Below are 26718 nucleotides of genomic sequence, written 5' to 3'. Positions count from 1 at the left end.
ATTCTTTAGTGGTTTTAGGGTTTTCAGGGTTTTCATTAGTCTTTAGATCGAGTTGAAATGAGGTTTGATTTTCTATTTTTTGTTGTTGTTGTGTGTTAGAGTTTCGAGGCTTCACTTGTACACAAGTATTACTTGTATGGTAGACTTTCAAGTGTGAGAAAGAGGGAGCAGTAGGAGAGAAAGAGAAGGAGGGAGGGGGAAAATGTAAAAAATCTAATTTTCGGATCTAAATTAAATATGCCCCTTGGGTCAAATATTGTTGACCAAAGTTTATGTGGCAGAGACTTTTCTTTATGTCTCAAAGCAGCGACATTGAATAATCAATCAATTCTTATGCATTTAAATGCTTTTCTTTAGCCGCGGTTTTAATATTTGTAAGATCTTTAATCGTCTTTAATAGAGAAGACAAATAATGAATATGAAAATATGAAGATAAAGGTCTAAATATAAAGAGAAACATGAATGATGAAAACAAAAATAAAGAAGAAAAACAGGAGAATTTTGAATTTTGGAATGTGCAAGTTTGACTGATGAGTCAATGTATGGAAAAACACAAAAGGAGATTATCTCGGTCTTTCTCCTACTTTAAGGGGCCACGCGAGAAACCGATCATACTTTAGGAGGCAATCTGGAAATAACCCATTGTTTTTATATGACTTCACATTGTTATGGAAAATCAATATTTCCCTATTTTGCTCTTACATAAAGGATTTTAATATTTCTAGTAATTCATTAAGTTTAATATATTAGTTGAAAAAAAATTAGGGTTTATGAATGCTTTGTGCCTAAAAACATATATTGTGAAAAAGAATATGATTTATGATGGAAAAAGGAATCAAACTGCATCATAAAATTAGAGAGATTATGTGATTAGTGAAAGAGATGTGAGAAAGTAATTAGGGGAAAGTCCTGACTAAGTGAAGGAGGGGTAAAGAATCAGAGGAGCTATTCACTAAAGTCATAGAGGGGTTTTTGTTTATCAGTAACTTTACTAAAGTATTAGTTAGGATTTACTCCTCATTGTTAAATTAGATTAATATGACTGTCTTTTTATATCACTCAAAGTAGTAGATATAAACACCAGGAAGCATGGCTTTGCATACTTATATTGTACTTGTATATGCTCTACATCTCAACATGGGATCAATGTAATGAATCCTATATCTAATGAATAGATGTTACGTTTGTGTTAAAAAAAATGTAGTAGATACATAGCTTGTATCTTTTTTTTTTAAGTTGGAACTATTAAGATGGTTACTATTAGTGAGGGTAGTAGATATTTGACTTGTCACTAAGATGGTGTCATTCATGGGCTAAATATATCATTAGTTAGCAATCAAGCTATTTTCTTTTCATTCTGGAGATATCCTTATCTATTAAAGTCTACTTCATCTCTCAAGAAACCTCGAAATTTAGTTTGTTGTTCTTCTCTTCTTCTTGAGAGCTTCTCCATCTTAGAATCTCCTTCATCTTCGATCTTCTATTGCTTCTTCTTTTCATTTTTGTGATTCTTCTTTTTCTCTGATTCTTCTTTTTTCTGCGATTCTTCTTATAAGGTTTTTATTTAAATTGACATGCTTTATTCACTGCATAAAAAATGTCGGGGCGTGTTATGGTTAGATATTGTAGGGCCCCTGCCACACTTGGATATTGAGTGGCGTCAGATAAAACGTCCCCATATTTAGAAGAGAGTTTATGTAAGGCTGAAATTGGTGAGGAGATAGGTTTAGAATCGTCCATCATTACTCTTTTCAAAAGTTCTACAACGTACTTTTGTTGAGAAAGAATAATACAGGACTGATTGCGAGTAATTTCTATACCCAAAAAACAATGAAGATCCCCAAGATCCTTGAAAGCAAACTCTTCACTAATTTGTTGCACGAGTCGTTGAATAGTTGAGGTGTTATTTCCAATAATTAATATATCGTCAACATAAATTAATAGGCAAAGAAGATTAGTCCCTTGTTTTAAGATAAACAACGAAACATCAGTTTTGGAACTTTCAAAGCAAATAGATAATAAATATGTGCTCAATCGAGTATACCAAGCGCTTAGAGACTATTTTAAACCATATATGGACTTCACAAGTTCGCATACATAATCGGGATGGGAGGAATCAACGAAACCCGAAGGTTGAGACATATATACCTCATCTTCCAAAACACTATTTAGAAAAGCATTATTAACATCAATTTGCCGCATACACCAATTTTGAGAAACCGCTAAAAAATTAACAGCACGAACTGTTATAAATTTGACAACTGGATTGGATGTTTAACTATAATCCACTCTGAACTGCTGGTTGAACCCTTTCGCCACTAGGCGAGCTTTATACCTTGCAATGGTGCCATCAACATGTCGTTTAATCGAGAAACCCCATTTTGAACCTAATACATTCATATTTTTCTGTTGTGGAACCAAAACTCAAGAATCTTGTTGTAGCAATGCATTCAATTCAATTGTAATCATACCGCCAATAAGGTACCTTAACCGCTTAAGATGCACAAGTCGGCATTTCTTCTTCTTCATGATTGAAGATAGTGGAATAAACTAATAGATACTTCGAACAATGAAAACCCGTCTTTTGAAAATGCCATCCTTGGCACGAGTCTGCATGGGATGAACAGAGACTCTTGTATTTTCAATTAGAACAGATGGTGTAGTACTTTGTGGAACATTATCATTAGTTCGTAAAGACCTGTAGAAATTTGATTTGGTAAGGGATCTTAAGCCAACTTTGACCTTGGCAAGGGACTCTCACCAATTAGTAATGGTGGAGATGTTGTATCTAACCTTACATCAAATGGAGGTACTGTAGATTCAACTTCAGTAGGGGTATTAGGCACAATTGGAGCATGTATTGATGGAAGAACTACTCGTGACTTAGTAGATGAAGAAGTACTATATTTCTCATTTGCGAAAGGGAAAACACATTCATTAAAAATAACATGTCGAGCAATATAAATTCGTTTACTTGAGAGATCAAGACATCGATAGCCGTGGTGGTGAAGAGAATAACAAAAAAATACACAACGTACTGAACGGTAATCCATCTTATGACGGTTATACGGTCTAGTGTACGGATAACATTCCCAACCAAAAACCTTCAAAAATTTGTAATCTGGTTTTGTCTTACACAAGAGTTCCAATAGTGTACGTCTTTATAATACTTTGGAATGAAGACGATTAATTAAGTATACCGCACTTGCATGATGCCAATAGTGTTTTGGAACGTTTCCTTGTGCCAACATGGTAAGGCGTGTTTCAACCACATGGCAATGGCGTCGTTTAGCAACCCCATTTTGCTCATGAGTATGGGGGCAAGCAATACGACGTAGAATACCATGTCCTGAAAAAATACATTTAATTTTTGAAATTCGGAACCCCAATCAGATTGCACCGACTTAATTTTAGTACTAAATAAATTCTCAACCAACAACTTAAATTTATTAAAAATACTAAATGCTTCAGACTTCATATGTCAACGGATAAAGCCAACAATATTTAGAAAAATCATCCACGAACAAAATAAAATACCGATGTCTATCGACATAAGCGAATGGAGTCGGTCCCCAGACATCAGTAAGAATTAAGTCCAATGGTGCACTTGAAACAGAGCGTGTCTGAGCCAACGGAAGTCGATTACTTTTACCTAGCTTACATGAGCCACATATTCCCATTGTTTTTATGAGCCGACTGGCAACTTATTTTTGTGTAGAACAAACAGCGTGAGCTGTTCAGCCAGATGGCCACGACGATTGTGCTACATTTTTACCGAACAATGTTCACCTACTCCTACGAAAATCTCCCCTCTTTTATTCATACTTCTAGCGAAGGGGAGATGATATAAACCATCTTCACTCTCTCCTTGTAGTAGAACTTTCCCGACGGACGATCCTTTATATAGAAGACATCATCAAAAAAGACAAAGTAAACATTATTGTCTCGACAAATTCTTTCTGATGTGAGGAACCCGTAGAACTTTATGCAATTTAAAATTATGGCCAGAAGAACTTAAAATAGATGTACCAATGTGAGTGATTGGAAAACCTAATCTATTTTCGACTTTAACAACGTCTGCACCATTATAATCCAAATGAGTTGTAAGATTTCGAAGATCAGGTGTTACATGATGAGAAGCCCCAGAGTCAGAGCTCCAAGATTGAATGGAGTCTTCTTCGTTACGAGTCAAAAGCGATGTAACATGAGCATATGGTTGAGCACTGAAAGTCTGTGAGTGATTAACATATTCTTGAGGCTCATTGTCATAACGGTTATTACATCGTTTGGCACTATGTCCATTTCTCCTACATATTTGGCAAGGCACCTGAAAACTAGAAGAACCCTGGTTTCCATGAGAAAGAATAGGAGTGAGATTGAGAATTACCTTGATAATGTTGGCCTCTTCAACTATAATTCTTGTAATGACCATGACTCCTTTGTCCGCGACCACGACTAAAGTGTTGTTGTTGGGGTTGATTAGAAAACTGTTTGGAAGACCTATTACTTTGTTTTCCTGCAATATGAATCTGAGGAGGTACATCAGCAGTCATAATTTCTCCAGCAATACAAAGTTCCTGGATAAGGAGAAAGCCTTGTAAATCAGTAAATGTGATTGGAGAAGTCCTTGTAGTAATAGATGTCACAAATGAACTATATTCTGGTCCAAGACCTCCAAGAACATGAAGGATTAATTCGTGGTTAGAAACAGGTCGGGAAGCAACAACAAGTTGATCAGTGATATTTTTCATAGTGGTAAGGTAATCTAAAATAGATGAAGACCCTTTCTTGGTTTTGTGTAACTGTAATTGAAGATGCATAAGACGAGCTTGAGATGGAGATGCAAATGTTTGTTCAAGATGACACCATGCTTCGCGAGAAGTTGTAGAGCCAATAATTTGAGCATGAACACTTTCACAGACAGATGAATAAACACAACATAGGATCAATCCTAACGTTTCCATTTAGCAAATTCAGGATTAATAGTAGGAGTAGAATCCGAAGCAGATATATCAACATACGAGACGAATATGGAAGACTACCATCGATGTATCCGAATAAATCATTACCACGCCAAAATGCAACAAAGTGTAAGTGCCATAAGATGTAATTAGTGGGATTCAACTTAACAGTAATGGCGGATCTCATAGAAACGGATGACAAAGAAGACATTTCTCAACAATTTCTAAGAACTACCAAAGCTCTGATACCATATAAGATGTATATTTTGAGTTCTCTTCTCTGTGTGAGACTCAATAAAATTCCTTTAATTTATAGATGATTACAGTTATTACATAAAGAAGGAATACAAAAGATCAATGGCCTATACAAGGAAATTGAGCTACAAAGCAAACAACAATATTCTTACATATACTATATTATTTGGTATGATATCAATTAAATATCTACCATACTCAATTAGTTTCTTGATTGATGTCAATGATATCTTGGGTTGATCTCAAGGGCGGAGCTATATGGAGACTATCCCTGGCTGCAGCCAGGGATAGTCTCCATATTTTGATAAAAATGGCTAAGGTTTTCATCAGACAGCCAGGGATAGTATCTATATTTGATAAAATTGGCTAAGAAGTTCCTTAGTTATTAGGCAGCTCAGATGGTCTTAGGTTTGCACATACGCACATGAGGTTGGGAGTTCGAGTCTCCTCCTCCACTATTTTTCGTTTTTTTATTTATTTTTGTGATCCTCCTTTACACCCAACCTACCAACCTAAACCCATAGATCTAGAGTTAAATTGAAACCGTTGGATTATTAGGGTTAGGTCTTGTTAATACCATATTATGTGCTTGCTTCTTGGTCTCGTCCTTTTATTCACTATACCTCTTATTCACGATTTTGTTTTTTGTTGCAATGTTAACCATGGTTTTGGAGAGAGAGAGAGAGAGAGAGAGAGATGGGCAAAGAGTCAGAAAGTGAAGAAGAGATAATGATCATTTAGAGTGAGGATTAGTTCTGATCTCTTTTATTCTCTTTCCTTTTCTTTCTCTTTATCATCTATTTCTTTAAAGAACAAGTGAAATAAAAACTACAATAATTACTGAAGAAATAACTATGTTATATAAGAAAAAAAGTTCGTGTATTTTGTTATGGTCGCTAACATGAACATCTATGAATATATCGATATAAAATTTAATCTACTAAAAGTTCATTAATTCAATTACATGTTAAACTTATCTAATTCTTATTGCGTTTTAACATTTTGGCTCAAAAAATCGTCAACAACTAGCAGAAATAACCATCCTGTCAATAGGCCATTTGACCGCATCCATAATTTTTAGCTAGCCAGGCCTAGGTTTGATTCCTGGCTCCGCCCTTGGTTGATCTAATACTTCTTCTTCTTCAATTTTTTTTCCTTTTTTTTTCTTCTTTTATAGAATAATTGAAATCTCCAAAGGAAACCCTAAAATCATATCTAAAGCTATGAAACGAAGTCTTAAAACTATATTCGAAGCTATGAAATGAACCCTAAAAACCAGATCCAAACTTATGGAACCCTAATAGCATAGAAGACGAAGTTGAGGATTTGATTTTCGCTAGTTGTATGCCCAATTTCAAAATCAATATTGGTTCATCAATTCAAAGGATAAATCTATGAAGAAATCAAAGACGAATAAAGGTTTCTAAGGAGATTATGGGAATATATAGAAGGTTAGAATAGGCATTTTAAAAGAAAAATATTTTTCGAGGTTCACATTCCAACCTAAAAATTGTTTCTTAGTCTAGACTACCTGATTTAGATTTAAAAAAATTTTGGGTTAGAAATTGATCTATTTTACTATTTGAGCTCACTTTTAGGACCAGTAAATTAAATATTTACCTTTAAGGTAAATAGTCACAACACTCATTCGAGAAAAAGAATGAAGAATTGAATGAACGGGCTTGGGGTTAACAATTCAGCATAACACCTTAAAGTGTTGACCAAGGCTGGATATAAGAGCATCTCCAATGAAACACTCTAGCAAAAACTCTAAACTCTAGTTGTCAAGTGTCAGATAGAGTGCCCCATTGGAGAAGGTTTTTTAACAAAATCTCTAAAAATCTCACGTGGTACTATAAGGCTATGTTTGGCGCGCGGGAATGGCGTGGGAATGGAATGTGATTCTTGGCGCGCGGGAATGGCGTGGGAATGGAATGTGATTCCCGGGAATCACATTCCAGATCATTGTTTGGCTTGTGGGAATGTTGTGGGTCCGAGAATGTGATTCCCTCAAAAACGGGTAATAGCAAACCCAGAGGGGAGGTGGGCTTGTGATTCCCATTCTCCCTGAATCACATATATTAATATTTGTTCTATCTGCCAACTTTCGGTTGAGATTCTCACTCCTATGTGGCAGAAATAAAGATCTTCAATTCTTTTGTGTCTCCAATGCAAAACTATGAACTTATCTTATTTACTTATGTGTCGTAGTTATTTTTGTAAATAAATAAGAGTTATTTAGAAAATATAGAAGACTCGATTTCTATTGGTTGAAATTCAAATATTGATGAGTTGGACAAAGAGATATCTCAAGAAGACACTCTATTTCTAGAGTGTCTTCTTGAGATATCTCTATTTCACTCTCGACACGTCATCTTAGAGATCCAAATAGAGTGTTGCATTGGAGAGAGTTTCAAACAAAAACTCTAAAAATTCTATATGGCACTCAGAGTTTTTAAGATTGAGTGTTGCATTGGAGGTGCTGTGAGTGTCTCACTGGAAATGCTCTAAAGAACTGAAAATTAGGAAATCTGTTAACACTCAAGTCAAAATGCATGGAGATCTTCCCGAGGGAGATAAAAAAATCTAGTAAGGAAAATTAAATGCATAAATGGGGAACCTCATTTGACTTTTTTTAAAGGTCACAACTCACAAGTTATCACACTCTAATGGAAGAGACACCAGTACAGTCCCATTCTCTATAAACTCAAACATTTATGTCCCAGCTGGCCCCTTGCCTTCTTCCTCTATCTTTCTCTTAATGATTTCATCACTCTCATAGAATCTTAGATTGTGTTTCTATTTCAACTCTATGTCTCAAACGTGTCTTAGTCTAATCCATATGTTTCTTTTTACCTATTTATATCTGACTCATTTAAAAATACGATACTGTAATATCAAATCTAGACAGAAGCATTGTCAATTTATCTTTTACTCGCCTATATTTGAATCATATTATCCAATATGGATCCAAAACCAAATTAAATCAGTCACTCGGGCGAGTCACTGATTACGATCCATAAAACAAAAACACGTTCTAAAATAAGGCTCATTTTGAATTTGATTCGAGTTCATATCTAGCTCCGAGAACAAAATAATACTATATTAGGTAAAGTTATATTTCATGCTTTTCATATAGGAAATCCAAAACTTCAAGTCCACGTCTGTATAAATTTGAAAGTAACCCAAAAAGTTAGGTTAGGGACTAAAGCTTAAAACGTGTCATATGCACATGAGTTCATGGGTTTATGTGAAGCACACATGTGTTTGGGTCAGACACATGATACAAGATGACCTATCCACATTTTTTTTTCGATGAGATGACCTATCCACATTTGAAGATGCACAAAACATTCTCTTTTATGCATTGTACATTTGCTTATGTATTGTGTTTCCTCTTTCAGATGTTGTGTTTCAACTTTCATACAATGTGCATCCATTTTTGTGCACAATCGAAGTGTTCTAACAAGCAAAATCCGTAGTTAGATTGTACACGGTGTAAAAATATACTGCACACAACAGAATATATGTTACCTTAAATCAGATTTATGTACTAAAATGGACAACTTTGGTTTACACAAAAGTGTGATTTTTGGCCACTAAACTTTTGGGCACTCTCCAAACTTGATTTTTAGACTTTGTTCTCCTCATTTTTGTTTGGCAGAGGATCCTTAGGCCTATCTACATAGTTTATGTTGGAATCGGAGCCAATTTTGGCTCGACCCGACTCGTCAAACTCAGAAACCGAACGCGCCATTGCGTTCGTCTCGTCGAGCTCTTAAATTTAGAGCAAAGAATTACTCGAATCCGATTCCGGATGAATGAGAAATTCGAGTTTGAAGTTTGGGTGAAAAAACGGTTAAGTCAGGGTCTGAAACGTCAAACGGGACAAGTTAGATCAGGGGTCGTTTGAGCGAATACCACGCGCATCCAAATCTGTGGGCACATTTCGGGACTGATCTAACGGTGGGCGTTCCACCCGAGTTTTCTAGCCAGATCCGACGTCCCAGGGTCCAACCGACTCCAATATTCAGTTATTCTTTCTGTTTAGTCCCTCCTTTCGAATGGATACATCTTTTAACCCAACAGACACTATGCACCCATTCAACTCCTATATAAACCAACCAAACCCACTTCATTTTTCAATCAATTCAATTCATTCTCTTCTTCTCTTCCCTTCTAACAATTAGAGGTTCTGGTTAGCCTAGAATATCTAATTAAAGAAGTATTTTCTAGAGGTTCTGGTTAGACTAGAATATCTGGAAAAGGAAGAAAGAAGTCTCGAGTGAAATTTGAATTTCAGAAGCATCTAGAAGATCATCCGCATTAGTCCAAGAGCTCATAATACTGACAAAGGTTCGTCCGCTTTCAGAATATAGAAGTACCATCTTAAAATTCTGAAAGGTTAGTCGTTGTATCCCGAAGGCATTCACCCTAACGTTTGGTACTGTTACGGGGGTGTAAAATGTCTTAAGGAAAGAGAATTTATTCTTGCCTCGACTACATTAACACCTATCTCGGTTAGTCCGAAAGAAGGAATATTGATTAATCATTATTCCTTATTAATTTATCTCTCTATAAGTTAGAGAAAGGAAACTCTGTCTAAATTAAGCCAAGACAGAGAGAAATCGACTTATCGAGTAATAACCAGAGAACAACAGTTTATATATGGACCCTTTGCACACCTCCCTTTCAAATATACATCTATCTACATAGTTTCTATATGGACCCTTAGCTCTCATCCTTTTCAAAACTATTACTGTAGTTACTTTGTACTAAAAACAGAATAGTAGATGAGATGAAGATCTTCTGCTTCATAGTCTTTTTCTTCACCCTAGCTTTTCTTCAAACTAAAACAACATCCACCAGACCCATCACATTAATCCCGCCGGAATCTGACCCACAACCACCACCTCCCTATACTCCTAATGTTTCACCATCAATGGTATGCTCAATTACTTTCCCTCTGCCTCTTCTTTCTCTATTTTATTGATCAAGAAAAAATTTCAGTTCTTAATTATCTTTATCTGATTTGCTTAAATGGCGGTTGATTTTAGGAAGAACAAAAGGGAAGTAATAGTAGTGATATCAAAGATGAATGCCAAAGCTCAAAAAAATCAGTGAAGAGAGATGAATGTTTGATGATGAGGAATTCTATTATATTGGATCATACTGATTATATCTATACTCAGGATATCAAAGATGGTCCATGAATTAATTATTCTTTTTATTTTATGGAATATCTTACTTTCATCATTTTTCTTCTTTATATAATCTTAATATAAATTTGTTGCTTAATCCCCTTTTTGATGCCTAATCTGCATTTTGAAAATCTTTATCTGTTCAATTCACTAATTTGAGAGTTTCTTTTGGTAAAATGAAGAAATGTTAAAAATTAAAACAAAATACAAAAGTCAGGGTTGGGAATCTCTTGCCGAAGATAATCGCCAGGGAAAAGAGCACGGAAAAAAACTCTTATGTTGTTACAACCCAAAATATTGCCATTAACAACAAGCTCACGAGTTTACCACTGACGGTCCGCTTAAGGGGCAATAGTTCAAACTGCTTAGAGCATGTCCAGCCCCAGCCGGCTGAGGCCATAAATTCAAATTTATGGCCTCAGCCACCCGCTCCAAGCCCAGCCGCTTGGAGCGGAGGCTGGGGCTCGATCTTCAGTCGCCCCTAACATTAGGGGCGACTGAAGAGGGTCCCCATGTGACCGTTGGGGACCCCAACGGTCACATTGGGGACAGATCTGGCCGTTGGTTTATCCAACGGCCAGATCTACCTTTTTTTTTAAAAAAAAAAAAAAACTAAAAACATTAAATAATTAAAATAAAATTTAAAAAAAGCTAAAAAATAACAAAAATCAAAACAACTTTTAATAATGAAATTATATTAATACAAACCGACTTTTGCATTAATAATCCGACGATCCAAAACACAAAACTAATAATCCGACGATAGAAAACACATTACTAATAATCCAACGACCAAAAGTTATTCATTGTCATCGTTTGATCTCGTATTCCATAAGTGTTCGATAAGATCTGCCTTCAACCGAGAATGAGTATCTTGGCTTCTAATTCGACCTACACGTTCAAGCACTTCGTCCGATAAGTCTTCTCCACGCTCTATCGGACCCATTTCACATCCCTCAATATTGGTTGTAGCATTTGGACCTTCGTCTTCAACAATCATCTTATGCATTATGATACATGCCTTCATAATGTCACTCATGGTCTTTACGTCCCACCAACGTGACGGTCTCCGAATAATTCCCCAACGAGCTTGCAGTACACCAAAAGCTCGTTCAACGTCTTTTCGAACCGACTCTTGTCTTTTGGCATAATATGCTTCTTTTGGACCATGTGGATTAGCAATAGTTTTAACTAAAGTACCCCATGGAGGGTATATCCCATCAGCAAGATAATAACCCATATTATATTGTGTGCCATTAACTACATAATTAACTGGGGGACTCTCATTGCTTAACAGTTGATTAAAAACCGGTGAACGTTCAAGAACATTAATGTCATTGCAGGATCCGGGCATCCCAAAAAATGCATGCCATATATGGAGGTCTGACGATGCAACTGCTTCTAGGATGATAGTTGGGGCTTTGACATGGCCAGTGTAGGATCCGTGCCATGAGGCGGGACATTTACTCCATTCCCAATGCATACAATCAATACTACCTAGCATTCCAGGAAATCCTTGCGATTCACCAAGTGCTAGGAGTCTAAATATATCTAACTCATTCGGATCTCTCAAGTATCTAGGGCCGAACACATGGATGACTCCGATTAGAAATTCTCTTAAAGATTCAATGACAGTAGACTTACCAATCCGACAATATTCGTCTTGTGAGTCGGCCGCACATCCATATGCAAGCATCCTCATTACAGCTGTTATTTTTTGATGAGGTGAGCATCCCTTTTGCCCAAATGCATCAACTCTTTCAGTAAATCTGGGGTTGTACCCCCCAACAGCATTGAGAATACGCAAAAATAAAGGACGATTCATCCTGTAGCGTTTGCGAAACAATGTGTCATCATAAGTTCGAGTTTCATTGAAATAGTCTCTCATGATGTTTTCATGACCGAGTTGTCTATTACGATCTATAGTTTGGCAACCAATAACAGAACCAACATGACGAGAACGTTTTCGTGTAGTGTTATTTTCCATTTCTTCTACGATCATCGTCATCTCTTTGTCGAACCCATTCATCTTCTTCAAACATCAACATTAATAAAGTAAAATTGGAATTCATGGGATTCAAAGGATTTATGGGATTCATAATATTCATAGGATCCATGGTAGAGAAAGAAGAAGATGAAGTTTGATGAGAAAGAAGAAGATGAAGTTTGTAGAGAAAGAAGAAGATGAAGTTTGATGAGTTTGTAGAGAAAGGGAGATGTATTTATAGAGAAATATGAGATATTTAATATGGTGGTTGGATAGTTAATAATATTTAATATGGTAGAAAAGAGGGAAATTCAAATTTCAAATTCAAATTTTCGGCCTCAAGAGAGGCTGGGGCTGGAGCTGAATTTTAGAGGCTGAGCTGAGGCCAATAATTTTAGGTGAAAAAGTGGTTTTTTCGGTCTAAGACAGGCTGGGATTGGACTTGCTCTTACGAAGTCGGCGTGTACGGGGGATGTTGTTAACATCAAATATTGGGTCAATAGAAATGAAGGAACAGATTAGGTCTGAGAGGGAACCTTTATAGAAGAAAAGGAAGTACCTTGTTAGGTTTTCTATAATTAAAGGCTTTGGGGATTAAAGAAAATTCTCTAGGGAATAAATTCTCGAAGGAATCCAGATTTTTTTGAAAGTTCTCGGGAAATAAATTTTTATGGGGAATACATAATACATTTTTTTTGAAAGTTCTCCTCCATCACATCTGTTCTCTCTGCCACTTCAACTTCTCACCACCTCATCGAAGGTCGCCGGCCGGCGACCTTCAACATAAATTTTTTTTAAAATTAACATTTTTTTTCTCTCCTCTCTCTCTCCAAATTTTTTTTCCTTTCCTCTCTCTCTCTCTAGAACATATCTAGAGAGAGAGAGAGAGGTGTTCATCACGAACTGACCTAGGTCTGTTCGTGTTCATGACGAACAGACCAGGTCTGTTCGTGTTCTTCACGACCAGACCAGGTCTGTTCCTGATCTACACGAACAGACCTAGGTCTGTTCGTGATGAACACCTCTCTCTAGATCTGTTTTAGAGAGAGAGAGAGGAAGGAGAGAGAATTTTTTTTTTTTAATGTTTGTTTGCCGGAGAAGATGATGAGATGGCGTGAAGATGAGGTGCTTGAGAGAGGTGATGAGATGGAGGAGTTTTTTTTTATAGCATCTTCTAAAATTAGAAGCCCCTTAGCAATAAAAAGAAACATAAAAGTCAATCTTATTTGACTAGTTTTAAGAAAAGTCTTTATTCTCCGGAGAATTTTTTATATTCCCCAAAGCCGCGGCCTAATTAAAAGAGGTGGGGTTGTAGGAACAAGACAAATTGTGACCCGCTAGTAACATCTTCTCTCTAGAAAATAACCAGTCAAGGCTCTCTAGCCCCGAACATCTGTGAGAAATGAGAGCCATTAGGTCTTCTATATAGAAAGATTAAAGCCAAAACTATTGTCCTAAAATTGGCCACGATTTAGCATTAGTGGTCGGAATTGTTGGTGGTCAGAATTGTTGGTGGTTGGAATTTGTGGTCGGATAAGATTTGAGGAAGATGAAGATTAGGGGACAGGAGACAAGTTAGTTAATTTTTGGACTAAAAAATAAATAAGTACTCTAATTCAATAATGGTTGATTAAGTCTTTATTCTCTAGAGATTTTTCTTTATTCCCCAACGCCGGCCTTTCATTATCCCTTCCACTTGTAGAATGTTTCATCATTGGAACTGAACCATTTTTTACCCAGTTGGGCATTTCAAACTTATATTTTCTTACCTAAATTGAGTTGTTGTTGTTCAGTATGAAGTGCCTAAACTTGCATCTCAACTTTGTTCATCATACACACGACTAAACTCCGATCTAATTCAACCAAGTAAGGAGTATAAGGATCTCCCACATTCACGCATATAGGCAAGACATGAGTTTTGTACTCTTCAGTGATTATGTTGATTGACAATACATAAGTAAGTTTTTTTTATAATGATAAGCGGGAGAAGCCTGGACCGAATACAGAGAATTAAGAAGTCAAAAAACAGCAAAAAATCAGCAAAAAAAAGTACATCATTTCATTAGCCCCACCCCTTCCTCATTCTCACCGTCCCTCTAGAATCTGCATTAACAATGTTGACTAATTCCACCGGCAGTTGACTAATGTTTAGGTGAGTGACACCCGGTCTGAGCTTCATCTTTGACAAGTAATCAACAGCTTGATTAGCTTCTCTATAGACGTGAAAAACCCGAGAACTCCGAAACCTCTGAATTCTCTTCCATATTCACCTCGCCCTCCATGGTAATTTCCGATGTGGGTTTGCAAGAAGTAGCTTGATATTCATTGAATCAAGACCAAACTCAACTTCCTGCAACCCGGCACTAATTGCTAACTCCAATCCCAACTCCACACCCTGCAGCTCATGTACAAAAATAGTTTGTCGATCAACCCACCCAGTAGTTGTCCTAACAACAATCCCCTTCGAATCTCGAATAATAGCTCCATATCCCGCATCCACCTCGTTGAGTGCACCATCAGTGTTAATCATGTATATCCCTGTCATCGGTCGAGTCCATTTACAAGACGTATAAATCGGCTTTTGAAGGGACATAGTTAGATTCCAGCGATCAATGGTCCTCCGATTCTCCTCTGTTTCTTCAAACTGTTTGGTGATGTAGCTTGATACGCACTTCATCACAAATAGTATGAATAATCAGCCCCGACGACATTACAGCGCTTCTAAATACCCTATTGTTTCGCTCATTCCAAATATGATAGACATAAACAATATTTAAACGCAAACGACAGGCAGCAATAGAGAGCCCACCAAAGTGATCAATACACCATTCTAACTCATCTTCCCAATAAACAGTACATAAGTTCGTTGATCACTTGGCCCCTTAACAACCAGTTTATAGCACCATCCTTAACAAGCTTGGTTTGTTTCGAAATACGAGGGACTAGTTCTTTCACTCTCCAAGTCCTATCTTGTCCTATGGTCAAGACCTCAAGTCTATCCATGTAATGAGATATCAAGAAATTGAAGGCAAGCCTAATTAACACTTCATATCTCTTGTTGGTTGAATCATATGCAAGAGATAATTCAAATGATGGGGTCAATGGTTCCGGGATTCGGGAGAGCGTAAAGCTGTTTGGTTGTTGGATTACATATTGCCATTATGTTTAGGTCATCAAATTGGGCCATAAAGATAATGCCATTGCAAGAATCCATTACCGAGTAGTAAGTAGGATTTATATAGTCCGACCGGTTTGAAAACTTCAACGACGTTACTTGTGTCCTCTTTGTCTGGGAGATAACATAACAGGTAAAATAGGTATAGACCATTTCTTCATATGCATTTGGCAGTTATTTGCTTCTCTGATTAGGTATTCTGGTCTCTCTTTCAATTGTTCGAAGTGTGTTTTTATCATATGAGGATCTTTGATGCAAAGTTCCCAATCCTTACAAACAAATATCAAGAATATGCACCATTGCTCCATAGGGAGTTGGTGTATCATTGGTTTGTCTTCCATGGCATGACCTGGACTGTAGTGATAAACCAAAGAGAGAATTATGCCATTGTAAATATACAGTCTATCATCTTAAACTATCAAAACTATTTCACAAGATTCTTTTAATGATCAAACATATATACCTTCGTTGATAGGGAAAATTTCAAGTTTCTATTTTTGGCCTTCTGTTGCTTTTATTTTGTGTTTCTTCTATAAAGTAGTTCTTTTTTTTTTTCTCTTCAACAAAAAAAAAAAGCAGTTCTTTTTTCTTTTCAACAAATAAAAATTGGTTCTTTTTTGAGAAGTTATATGATTGAATGATTCTTTACCTCTGGAGTCACAATCTCCCACTTCTGAGTCGTTAGCTTTAGAACCTGCATTAATCGAATAAATCATGAGTGAGATTCCTTAGTCTGCTTGTCCATAGCTTTACATTGTTCATAGTGTTATATGCTCGATTGATTTCAAACTTTAGCACTGAACTTGGCTTATTTTTAAATATAAGTTATGTGAGATCATTGTTCATAGTGTTACATTGTTCATAGTGTTATATGCTCGAGTGAGATCATCAGCTTACATATTGATGCCCATCGTTATTTGAGTTCCATGACATATTTGAGCTTGCTGATAGCTATTTAGGATTTGCCATATGTTTTCTACCTATTTGATATGTTATATTCGTATTTTGTTTTCCGTGAAAAAAAATACCAATATAATATTTTGTTTTAGATATCATGTGCAAAGGTCGATGGCGACAAAATTTTTTTTTGTTTTAGACGCACGAGCCAACACATAAACTACAAGCAGTGCAAAGGTCGACCGCGACAAAATTATTTTGTTTTAGAGAGGGTAAAAACTAACCAGTTACTATAAGTTATTGTTTGGGACTCTACTGCCTGTATTGCATCTCTCTCTCTCTAGAAAACTTGTAACCGTTCTTTGAACAAATCTTCCGATCTTCGTTGCTTATCCGGAGAAGGGTCTTGCCTTCGCCGGATTCTTTTCTTTTTAGTTCCAATAAACAGAACACCAAGAAACGCAAAAATGGTTTCTAAAAATCATGAAGAAAACCCCGTCTAAACCTAGCATAGAACGCAAAATCGTCGTAGAAAGAGATCCCCTCTGAGGAATCTTACAAATGCTTCGTCAGTCGTCATTGCATTGATTAATAAGTCAATCTTAACTTGTCAACGTCGTTTCATCAAATTCTTTTCAAAACTCACAAAGATCGGAACCCCAAATCGTAGAAAACAGGGAGTTCATCTTTTGAAAAAATCCCCAAATGATGAAGAAAGAAAGGTTAGAAGATAATAGTTTATGTCGGTCTTTAAAATTCAACAAGATCGATGTGATTCCGCCATTGTTATCCTCTGAGACAAGAACAACCTTTTTTGTGTAGATGAAACATTGATTCATTCAAGAACAGATCCACCACCAGAGAAATTTGATTTCATTGATCAACCTAAAATTCATGGTGTATTAATGTATTTTTACGGTTTAAAACGTATGGGTAAAGGAGGCGGTTTTCCAGTGATGGCGGCGGTTTTCCGGTGACGGAGGCGGTTCTCCGGCGACGACAGTGGTTTTCCGGTGACAAAGACGGTTGTTCTTTTAGTTTTTTTCCCGTTATTTTGTCAGACCTTTAGGGTCTTTTAATTCTCGATCTTTAGTATCAATGTGTCAGTGTCTAGTCCAACTTCTTTCCCTTCATGAGGCACTTTGCATTTAAAGGTATGTAACTCTCATGAAGTTTTCAGAGGAGAGAAATAACAATTATCCTCCATTTAAATCGTGATTTTATCACTTGTGAATAGAAATTCCATGGTCCACCCCACTTGAGTGTTGCAGATCTGAGTTCTACGATATTTAAAGCTTACAACTAGACATGGTCTCCATCTATCGTAATGTCGTTCTCTCACTCTCACGGGTTTCACGGACTCTGATTGGGTTAACTTTCCTCGCACGGTGCACCCGTCGTTCCACCACCGAGTATTGTTACTATGCTTGGTTTGCGTCCTCTGTCTTGGAAGTCCGAGACAAATTTCACAATTTCCCGTTCCTGCGCGACATAGAGTTTTGTGCTTTAGTCGCGTTGACTGCAGAACTTCAGTTGTTGAAGTACCTATTTTAAGAACTTCACATTTCCATTCCTGTACCTTATCTAGTCCACTGTGAAAAGCTTGTATCTGGTCTCCTTAAGACCATGCGTATCTAATGTCCTGGATAGATTATGGATATTTCCACCAAGCCTTTGGGTTTTTGTCAGGTATCTTTCCCTACTCCAATTTGTTGTGGGTATTGAGTATATTTGTTATAATGATTTTTCTGGTGCTAAACGAATTTTAGAAACTCTTTACGGTTCGTTGAGGCTGAACAAATTATTAAGATGTTCAAGTTCCATGGCAATTTATTTGTTTTTATTAATTCTATCTTATCGTTTTCTTTCACTAATTCCTTATTCCTTTTTTCTTTTTCAATAGTTTTGATCACTACTAGTATAACAATGGTTAACTGTAGTTATAAGACTTTCATATCTACTTTTCATTTCAATTTAAGAGGCAAATAATAAATCAATGAACTTTGTTCTTTTACTTTGTTCTCACAATTTATTATGTATGATATTTTGAATTAATATGATTTCCAATTTGGAAAAAAGTAGCAATCAGATGATTCAAAGAGGCAAATAATAAATCAATATGTTTAGCTTTATATGACTAGTGATGGTCAATTTCTTATGTGAGTATATAATTGTGAAATTCATTAATTTATATGACTAGTGATGGTCCAAAAACTACCCAAAATCGTGAAACTAATCAAATTTTAAGACTATCTGATATATTTTGAGGCTTCATAGGCCTTGATTGCAGGGTGAATAAAGATAATCAAGTATAATAATAACAAAGTATGTCTCACCCAGTTGCTCATGATCACTTTGTTGTATGGTAAATCGTTGATTCGATTGTGGGAGTTTTTGAAACTACAAATTCTTTCGAACCTGAAATTTCAACAATGAAGAAAAGTTAATTTTACAGTTAATGTCTATCACATTATAAATTTCCAAAAGCAAAAGAGATAAAAGGATGAATTTTTATCTCTTAAAATAATTTGATTTTTTATGATTCTACAAGTTTCATCAAATTTGAGAAGGAAACAACGATTATGATATAAGATTCTATGAGATGAAAAATTAAACTAAAATAACTAAGAAAGCACATATTTTACCAATCCCGGATCTCCATTGCCAAGAGAGACGAAGAGAGAGAGAGAGAGAGAGAGAGAGAGAGGGATGTCGGCGACTGCTCTACTCATCGCTTTATAAATTAGAATATATAGGTAGGATTAGGGCAACATGGAGAAAAGCACAATACGCACGCTTAAATCACACCACATATCTTTTTCAATTTAGGAAACTAAATCATAGAGATTACAGAGAATAATGCCAACTAATCAAGACTGTATTGCCAAACATTCCTAACGTCTTTGAAAACGCCACGGTTTTGTTGTTGATAATGACAATTGACACATGATATTTACTTTTTTGTTTCCGTTTGAATAATCCGCGACTTTGGGGCATAAAGAAAAGTTTCTGGGGCATAGAGATTTTAGTCAACAAGATCCGTGGACGACAAAAAATTGGATTTCTTATTTTTTGCTCCCTAAGCTTGATCTCTACATCTTTCTCTCTCCTACTCTCTCTCTCTCTCTCTCTCTCTCTCTCTCTCTCTCTCTCTCTCTCTCTCTCTCTCTCTCTCTCTCTCTCTCTCTCTCTCTCGTTATACATCCCTCTCGTTGTTTTTATCTCTCTCTCGTTGTAGATCTATCTCTATAGATCTTCCTCCATAAATCTTTCAATTTTTAGTAAAGTTTCACAAAAACCCTAGCTTTAACTTGTTGATTCCTATGAAATTTTGATTCATTAATTAAATTTTTGATGTGGGTGCGGTTAGAATGGTTCCTTGATGTGAGTGTTGTTGAAATGATTTCTCACAAACTAAGGATGGAGCTGCTGCTCTTGCAAGATCGAATGCTTACGAGGATATTCCACCAACATATGATCATCCCTGATGCTCTCAAGTGGGTTTGATTCTTTAGTGGGTTTAGGGTTTTCATTAGTCTTTAGAACGAGTTGAAATGAGGTTTGATTTTCTATTTTTTGTTGTTGTTGTGTGTTAGGGTTTCGAGGCTTCATCTGTACACAAGTATTACTTGTAGGGTAGGCTTTCAAGTGTGAGATAGAAGGAGCAGTAGGAGAGAAAGAGAGGGAGGGAGGGAGGGGGAAAATGTAAAAAAAATCTAATTTTCGGATCCAAATTAAATATTGCCCCTTAGGTAAAATATTGTTGACCAAAGTTTATGTGTCAGAGACTTTTCTTTATGTCTCAAAGCAGCGACATTGAATAATCAATCAATACTTATGCATTTAAAGGCTTTTCTTTAGCCGCGGTTTTAATTTTAATCGTCTTTAATAGAGAAGACAAATAATGAATATGAAAATATTAAGATAAACAACTAAATATAAAGAGAAACATGAATGATGAAAACAAAAATAAAGAAGAAAAATAGGAGAATTTTGAATTTTGGAATGTGCAAGTTTGACTGATGAGTCAGTGCATAGAAAAACACAAAAGCAGATTATCTCAGTATTTCTCCTACTTTAAGGGGCCACGCGAGAAACCTCTCATACTTTAGGAGGCAGTCTGGAAATAACCCATTGCTTTTATATCACTTCACATTGTTATAGAAAATCAATATTTCCTTATTTTGCTCTTACATAAAGGATTTTAATATTTTTAGTATTTCATACTAATTTAGTATATTAGTTGAAAAAAATTAGGGTTTATGAATGCTTTGTGCCTAAAAACATATATTGTGCAAAAAAAATATGATTTAAGATGAAAAAAAGAATCAAACTGCATCATAAAATTAGAGATTATGTGATTAGTGAAAGAGATGTGAGAAAGTAATTAGGGGAAAGTCCTGACTAAGTGAAGGAGGAGTAAAGAATCGGAGGAGATATTCACTAAAGTCATAGAGGAGTTTTTGTTTATCAGTAACTTTATTAAAGTATTAGTTAGGATTTACTCATTGTTAAATTAGATTAAAATGACTGTCTTTTTTTTAAGTTGGAACTATTAAGATGGTTACTACTAGGGAGGGTAGTAAATATTTAACTTGTCACTAAGAATCTAAGATGGTGTCATTCATGCGCTAAATAATATCATTAATTAGCAATCAAGTTATTTTTTTTTTCATTCTGAACATATCCTTACCGATTAAAGTCTACTTTATCTCTCAAGAAACCTCAAAATTAGTTGGTTGTTCTTCTCTTCTTCTTCTTGAGAGCTTCTCCATCTTAGAATCTCCTTCATCTTCGATCCTCTATTGCTTCTTCTTTTTGTTTTTGTGGTTCTTCTTTTTTTGAGATTCTTCTTATAAGGTTTTTGTATAAATTGACATGCTTTATTCACTGCATAGGAAATGTCGGGGCGTGTTATGGTTAGATATTGTAGGGCCCCTACCACGCTTCGATATTGAGTGGCATCAGATAAAACCTCTCCAGATTCAGAAGAGAGTTTATGTGAGGCTGAAATTGGTGAGGAGATAGGTTTAGAATCTTCCATCCTTACTGATGCAGGGGCACCCGGCGTGGAGATTATTTCCATGACCGGACCCGGTCATGGACCAACCGGGCAGAGAGAGTATAATTAGGAAGTCCTTATTTTAGTATGATTATTAATTAATTTGGGTTTAGGAATTTTACTATTTTAATATTTCCAATAATTGGAAAGGTTCATATTTGAGTCCAAGTTATTTAGGCAGTTGCAGTATTTAATTATTTAGAAAGTCTAATTCAAGTCTATCTAGGAAAGTCCAGAGTCCTATAAAAGGATATCTAGTTTGTCTATTGTTCTCAGATTGAGAGAAAAACCCCATTGAAGTTTTAATCAAGTTTATTATTTAGAGTTATTTGATCCTTATTTTCATCGTTCTTATTTAATTATTCCTCTCTTTTAATTCCGCTGCTTTTCTACATCAAGTGGTATCTAGAGGCATAAAATTTTTTTTTTCCCGGTCTTCATCACTTTTATCATCATGGTTAATACTACTATCTCGGCTACACCAACTAAGGAGAAAACACCAACCTTTTCATCTGAATGGGACAATATTAAGGAAGGGTTATCTGCAGGTAAAAAGTTGGAAGAAGGTTTCATGGAGTACAAGAAGGAAACAACAGAAAAATTCGAACGAATCGATCAACGTTTCGATCAATTCACCGATTCCTTCAACAATCTCTCAAAACAAATTAAAGGTATGTGTATCAATCAACCCTCTTCCCACACTTCAAACCCGTTATCTATCGGTTCCAATACACCACCAATCCTCACAACCAACTCACACCCTAACCGGTTTTCACCTATAAGCTTCCCTACCGATACCAACATACCCCTATTTGGTCACACCATTAGCAATCCTTGCCCAATTACACCTCCACCGTTTATCACAAACAACCCAACGACTCCTACACTAAAACCAAATACATACCCATCCTACACAAGTCCACAATCATCACCATTCTCCTTCACCAATCCTACCATAAACCAAAACCGTCCACTAACCGAACCATACATCCCAGCCGAACATCACCACAATTCGACATCACCCGAACACCGTTTCCCAACCAACAACCAACACACCAACAGTGGACTCCAACATCAAACCCAACCTCTCGGTCCCTCCCGTCCTTCACCAACGTATCTCGAACCTCACACCCAAAACCCGTTAACCCGAACCGACACCCATCCTCATAACTACATCCCAAATCAACAAACCGACAACCGCCATTACCTCCAAACTCGCGACACAACACCACCACCTAACCAACCCTATCAACTACGTGAACTTCCCAACACCTCTCGACCACTAGTTACCGAGTCAGCCCTTCCATATCATCTCCAAACCGATCATCACCCAACTCAACTAACCCGAGAACCATACCAACCGTTCAACCAAAACCGAGAGACCAACCTAAATCTCACTCAAACCCGAGACCCATACCAACCGATCAACCAAAACCGAGAAACCAACCTTACCCTTACCCAAACCCGAGAACCATTCCACCGTCCAAGTAACCAAACCCAACGTCAACCAATTGTGTTTCAAACCCCTAAACCAATTCTCGAACACCACCATCAACAAACCGAAACCGATTGTACCCATGCTAATTCATCTTACCGTATTCGAATGGAAGTACCATCATATGATGGTTCAATAAATATCGAAGACTTCTTGGACTACGTCTCACGACTCGAGATCTTCTTTGATGTTATGCAAGTGGAAGGCCCGGAACAGGTACGTTGTGTTACTGGTTATTTATCTAAAACTGCTCTAACTTGGTGGAAACAGGAATCCGAAAATCGACGTTTATCACAACTACCTCTGATGTGGCGTGAAAATGCCACATTTAGGTCACTTAACTTTGATTAATTAGTTCTTTTCGAGTTTTATTTCTAATTATTTATGTATTTTTATTGCTAGGTAGTTTATTTGGGGTTTGGCGTGTAATTCGGAATAAAGAGAGCGAATTATCACATTTTCATCTTATGCGGCAAAAGGGAAGAAAATAGCACCAGGGGTATTTTGGTCAAAATCAGAAGTCGAACGACAAGTTAAGTCAATGACGAGTCCGACGGTGAAAACGGAAGTCGATTCGGAGTTCGGACGGAGAAGTTGTGAAGGAAAGAAGCCGAGGTTCGGTCTGAAAACAAGGATTCTATGAAGGCACCTCCCTTGGTTCTAAATGTAGAAACAAAGATGAAGGCAACCCCTTGCTTTAGAAAGAAGCCCAACCCAAGAGCCCAAAGAGGAAGAGAATAATAGAGAACTTATGAGCACCCTCTCTTTGGTCCAAGTCAAATGGCCTAAGACTTAGTCAAGTTTGACTAAGTCTAGGGTTGTGTATACACAAGTGAGAAAAAGGGGTCAAGGAAAGTTTGACACTATTCATCATCTTCTTGAATACACAACTTGGAAGAGAGAAAGGAGGCTAGGGTGTTTTTCTAGGGTTTTTGGTTCTTGAAGTTGGAAACTTGAAGGAAGAGAGAGAAAAGAGAGAAGGAAGGAGTTGTTGCCGGCCAAAGCTTGGCCGGCCAGCACTCAAGGCCGGCCAAGCCTAGGCCGGTACAACAGCAGCAGGAGAGGGACGGAACGACCATGGAAGGCAGCCTAAGGAGCTTGCTCGGGCAGCAACATGGCGCAACTCCATTACTCATCTCGGCCGAACAGTAGCAAGTACGGGCTGGCACGCGAGGAGGAGCAGCTCGGGCTGCACATCTCACGGGAACAGCACCTGCAGCCCGAGCAGCACCATTAAAGGCACGGGACATAAGCTTCTCATATGCTCGGACAGTACACGTGATGCCCGGATCTTAGTACGGGACGGCTCGAACATGCACGGGACAGTGAGACTTGGCCGGATCTTGGTGTTGGTCGGAATTTCATCATCTTTGACCGGATTTTTCTAGGTGTTCCGGCCACTTCCTCGGCGGGAAACCTTAGGGCTTTTGTTCCCCATCATCTTGGCTTGCTTCTCATGTGGTTTGATTTGATTTTGGATTTGAAATGTCTAGAGAGAGAGAACTTGGTGAAGCTTTAATGGAGTTTGTGTTCTAAATGGAGAAGATGATGATGGTCGCTATGGGGAACCCAGAATTTGCTAAGGGGAGATCGACTGCACCTTAACTACTCAAATTTTCCGACGAACTTAGCCTTGAACCATATCGGAAAAGGGGGATTCTCTTATCATTTTCTTTTCATTTATTACTCATTCACCATGTTTAGCTAAATCAAGTGTGTCGATTATATGAGATGAAATGTGATAAATTTTATGACTATGTTTGAGATGATTTAATGAGCTTGATAAAAAATTGATGTTCTCTTATTTTGATTACTTGTTTCAATCGTTTTTCATGTGTCTTATCAAGTACTTCGCATAGTTAATCGATTAGGCAAAGTGATCGATATCGATCGTAGTCTAGACCCAAATTTCATGTGTCTTGTCATGCACTTCACATAGTTAGGCGGCTAGACGACATTTTCGATGATTCGATTTTAATCGTTTAGGAAGTTTGTTTGACTAAGTATTATCTCCGGACATACGTAGTGCTTATGAACATCCACCGTAGGAATCGAGACTAGGTTTGTATCAATCCATTCGATTGAACCGTAAATAGTTGTATGTTCACCACAACGGATTCCCGGACCTCGACACTTCTCTCACTTATTTGTTTCCTCCCTACTCTTGTTCCTTCAACTCTTCTCTCGAATCTCTCTCGCCCGTTTACATATATCGTTTAATTAGTTTATTTGTTTTCTTTATTACTCTCACAATCAAAACCCCCCATTTATCTTTGCTTCTCTTCCTTTTTAGTCTAAGTTAGCTTTTAATATCTAGACCGAGGGATAAGACCCTTCGATATCCAAACTACCTTCCTATCCTTGGATCGATCCCGGCTTTGCCGGATTACTACTTGATACCTCCGCTTGGGTGTGCAACCTTTTCGGGTGCATCAACCTCCTATCTCTTCTTGGCTAGAGCTTAAACCATTAATGTTTTCCCGATTCCTCCCTCCGGATTATGAGAACCAATTATGTGTTGATTATTTGCGTTGCCGTCAAGGAAGACGTTCTGTTGAGGAATATGCTTCGGAATTCCAACGTCTAATAATAAGGCTTAATCTTCCCGATTCAGAATCAATGAAAGTGGAAAAATTCAAAGACGAACTTCGGAATGATATTAAGGATTTCGTTAATTTAAGGTCTTTCAATTCCGTATCTGAATGTATTAGTGTGGCTAGATCCTTTGAATCAGATTCTCGTTCCATCTTTCGGGGACACAGTACTAGAAGTCAAGCGGTAAGAACTTTACCGGATGAGTTAGATCAACCAAAACAACCGGAGGAGGGTACTAAAACAGTAGCTGAAAATCCTTATAAAAAACCTCCACCAGTTAAGTGTTATCGTTGTTTTGAAATGGGCCACTATTCTAATGCTTGCCCCTCCCGCGGTAAAGCAAATATTGTAGAAAAGAAATCAGATTCAGATTCAGATGAAGATCAATTGGAACGAATTAATACTATTCCAGACAACGGTGATCGAGTTATGTTACTCACCCGTAGAGTTCTTTTCACACCTTTAAAAAGGAATTTATCTCAACGAAAGAATTTGTTCGTTACACGGGGTACAGTACTGAATAAAGTGTGTACTATAGTAATTGACAATGGTTGTGTGGAAAATTTAATTTCTACAAAACTGGTTAATTTCTTGGGTATTACTACAATGATTAAATCAAACCCATATAAAACCGCTTGGATTCAGTCAGGAACTACTACACGGGTTGATCACATGTGTACTATTAATCTTTCTATTGGTTCTTCTTATGTGTCTACAGTTAATTGTGATGTCACTGATATGGATTTATGCCACATCATATTAGGACGACCATGGCAATCTGATGTTGATGTCACTTACCGTGGTCGTTTGAATGTTTATGAATTTCCATGGAAGAAGAAGATTGTGACGTTATTGCCAATTGAAGATGGATCGGAAGAACTACATTCTCTTCACAAACGGTTCGGGACGAACCTCTTGAGGGAAGGGGATGCTGATGCAGGGGCACCCGGCGTGGAGATTATTTTAATGACCGGACCCGGTCATGGACCAACCGGCCAGAGAGAGTATAATTAGGAAGTCCTTATTTTAGTATGATTATTAATTAATTTGGGTTTAGGAATTTTACTATTTTAACATTTCCAATAATTGG

General features: G+C 37.1%; 1 protein-coding gene and 1 long non-coding RNA gene across 2 annotated transcripts; both read right to left on the bottom strand.

Annotated features, from left to right (window-relative positions):
- Positions 1-11069: 11069 nt before the first annotated feature.
- LOC147543306 (uncharacterized) lies at positions 11070-12323 on the bottom strand. The gene has a single exon (XM_086637244.1). The coding sequence runs from the start codon at positions 12303-12305 to the stop codon at positions 11217-11219; it is 1089 nt and encodes a 362-aa protein (XP_086493370.1). The 5' UTR covers positions 12306-12323; the 3' UTR covers positions 11070-11216.
- A 2035-nt stretch (positions 12324-14358) lies between these two features.
- Positions 14359-19195, bottom strand: LOC147543305 (uncharacterized). Its single transcript, XR_015223514.1, has 4 exons — positions 19122-19195; positions 18813-18894; positions 16229-16273; positions 14359-15933 (listed from the first exon to the last, which is right to left on the bottom strand). It is a non-coding gene; the product is annotated as an uncharacterized LOC147543305 (long non-coding RNA).
- Between the last annotated feature and the right edge of the window lie 7523 nt (positions 19196-26718).

The sequence above is a fragment of the Eschscholzia californica genome, unplaced genomic scaffold, assembly GCF_041429995.1.
Source record: "Eschscholzia californica isolate CP2 unplaced genomic scaffold, dmEscCali1.0.p SCAF_4, whole genome shotgun sequence".
In the NCBI taxonomy this organism is placed as follows: Eukaryota; Viridiplantae; Streptophyta; class Magnoliopsida; order Ranunculales; family Papaveraceae; genus Eschscholzia; species Eschscholzia californica.
This window is presented reverse-complemented; position numbering and strand designations above follow the sequence as displayed.

Excerpts from the sequence above, each read along its gene's own strand:
- LOC147543306 (XM_086637244.1), bottom strand. The coding sequence starts at position 12,305 with ATGAGAGACTATTTCAATGAAACTCGAACTTATGATGACACATTGTTT.